This window comes from Diabrotica virgifera, chromosome 1 (genome assembly GCF_917563875.1).
Source record: "Diabrotica virgifera virgifera chromosome 1, PGI_DIABVI_V3a".
Lineage (NCBI taxonomy): Eukaryota > Metazoa > Arthropoda > Insecta > Coleoptera > Chrysomelidae > Diabrotica > Diabrotica virgifera.
Window position 1 is genome coordinate 165,071,939 of NC_065443.1, and position 2,239 is coordinate 165,074,177.

Below are 2,239 nucleotides of genomic sequence, written 5' to 3' on the forward strand. Positions count from 1 at the left end.
CTTTGGTAAAACAAATACGTTTGTTTATAATAAATAAGACTCCATTTTATACAGCAAAAAACTTGTTAAAAAATATAAGAAAAATATGCAATAACTGTGAAATTTGTTTGAAAAACAAAACAAGAAGAAAACCCAAATATGGATGGATGTCACATTTAGGTCCAGCAAAACGACCATTTGAAATGGTCTCTATAGACACTGTTGGAGGATTTGGTGGATGTCGGTCAACAAAGAAGTACCTCCATATATTAATTGACCATTTTACAAGGTACGTTTATATTTTAACATCACAGAATCAAAGTGCAACGGACTTTATAAAATTGACAAAAATGGTAACAGACAATTACCAAGTCGACATAGTGTTAGCAGATCAATACCCTGGAATAAACTCGAAAGAATACAAACAATTTCTTAAGAATAATAATACAAAACTAGTATTCACTGCTCTCTCCCTGGGGCTGTATTTTTACCTCGACGGCGGTGGGAGGGCCGAGTAACGGGTCGTGGTCCCTAAAATTGTGAGGGGAGCACGACCGGTGAAACCAAGAACAGTCCCAGCGTCCAGCGACTGTGCACCGGGTGGGCGCCGGACACCGCCGCTGGACGCTAAAAGGCGTCGCAACTGAGGCGAGCAGTTGCGACGCCTTCGCCTTCAGCAGTTCCATTTCACCCTCGAACTTCCCTACGGCTACTCTAATCCCTCAATTTAATCTCGCCCACCTCAGCATTGTGGCCGGAGGTCGATAGGGGGGTCCCAAAGCACTGTGCGGGGGGCTCCGCCGTCGAACTCCGATTACAAGTTTTTGTTCGAAAACTTTTTCGATACACCCAATGCGAGTAGCCGCCATGTCTTACCCCACCAATGTACCTTTCCCACCACACATCCATTCCAAATCCCGCGTAACAGGGGAGGCAGCAGTTACGCGGAAACTCCAGGTAGCCTGTGAATACAGACTGCCACTGCGTCCGGAGGCAACCGTGATAAAAAGCCTAGAGGAGTAAACCTCAATAAAAAATCCCCATTATCACGGTGGAAGGCATCGTGCCAAAGATATGAGAGATGCGAGGGTTAGAGCATCATAAACGATCCCTTCGGGATACCTGGCGACCTCCCGAAGTAATACAGCCTTAACGCGGTAAGGGCGCACTGACGGACTTAACGGACGAATAGCACGTCCCGACTCGTGGGACTTCATATGAATCCAAATCAAACAAAGAAAGCAAAGAGGGAAGACGAAGACGACCAAACGCAAACGAACAAGGATAACGCTACAGGTAAAAATGTGAATAGGGAAGAACAGCCGCTAGACGGCAAAGTAGACTAAGAAGATCTGAGAAATTTCGAATTGAAACTAATGAATTGGCATAGTCAGCAGCCAAAAATGAACAGATCGGGTGCCCAAAAACACTCGACACTGGTAGGGGAGGAGATTCTAGGAGAAATACATAGGGAAGAAGAAGAAGAAGAAAAAGAAGATGGAGGCAAAAGAGAGGAAGGTTCCTCGGCAGAAATTGTAGAGAATGCAGAAGCAGAAACTGAAGGAAAAAAAGAAAGCCAAGGGGAAGCAGGATGGCAGGATATAGAAGAAAGCATCCTGGCAACTTTCCTGTTCGATAAGGGGGAAAGAATCGAAATGCAACAAGTAAAAAAAAGAAAGGGGGATAGTCTGGAGATTAATGAGAAATTTAAGAAGGAGAAATTAGAAGAGAGTAAGAAATACTCTGAAGAAACGGATAAAGAGAGGGTCCAGAGGAAGATAAGGGAGATGCTCGATATCCTAAACACGGATGGATCCATAGAACAAGAGAGGATTAGAATGAAGAAGCTACTGGGGGAAATAAACACGATTCAAAATAAAACCAGCCATATCCAAGTGTCAAAAGGAGAGGAAGAAGAGATAAATGCGAGCAATGTCAATTAAAGGTAGAACAAGATAGGCAGAGAAAGGAGACAGAAAAAATAATAGGGATCCTAAACAAAGGGGGAGATTCAAACGCCTTTAGCCAAATCTACAAAAAGAAATGGGAAGAAAAGGTCTTTGAAAAAACGAAGTGGGAACAAGGTGGACTACAGGAAACGGTAGAAAAGAAAGAATGTTTAATAATAACGAAAAATGAAATAACAGAGGGGGGAATAGAAAGTGTAATAAGAACATATAGGGAGGAAGTCTTTGAACTCATAGAGGGATGCAAAGAGGGGGACATAGTGTAGCAGATGGATTTCTACTACAATGTTTTA

At 43.1% G+C, this 2,239-nt stretch overlaps 1 protein-coding gene across 1 annotated transcript; it reads left to right on the plus strand.

Annotated features, from left to right (window-relative positions):
* The first annotated feature begins 1,382 nt into the window (after positions 1-1,382).
* Positions 1,383-1,922, plus strand: LOC126891958 (craniofacial development protein 1-like). Its single transcript, XM_050661317.1, has one exon. It carries the CDS (start codon positions 1,383-1,385, stop codon positions 1,920-1,922), a length of 540 nt encoding a protein of 179 aa, XP_050517274.1.
* Positions 1,923-2,239: the final 317 nt, after the last annotated feature.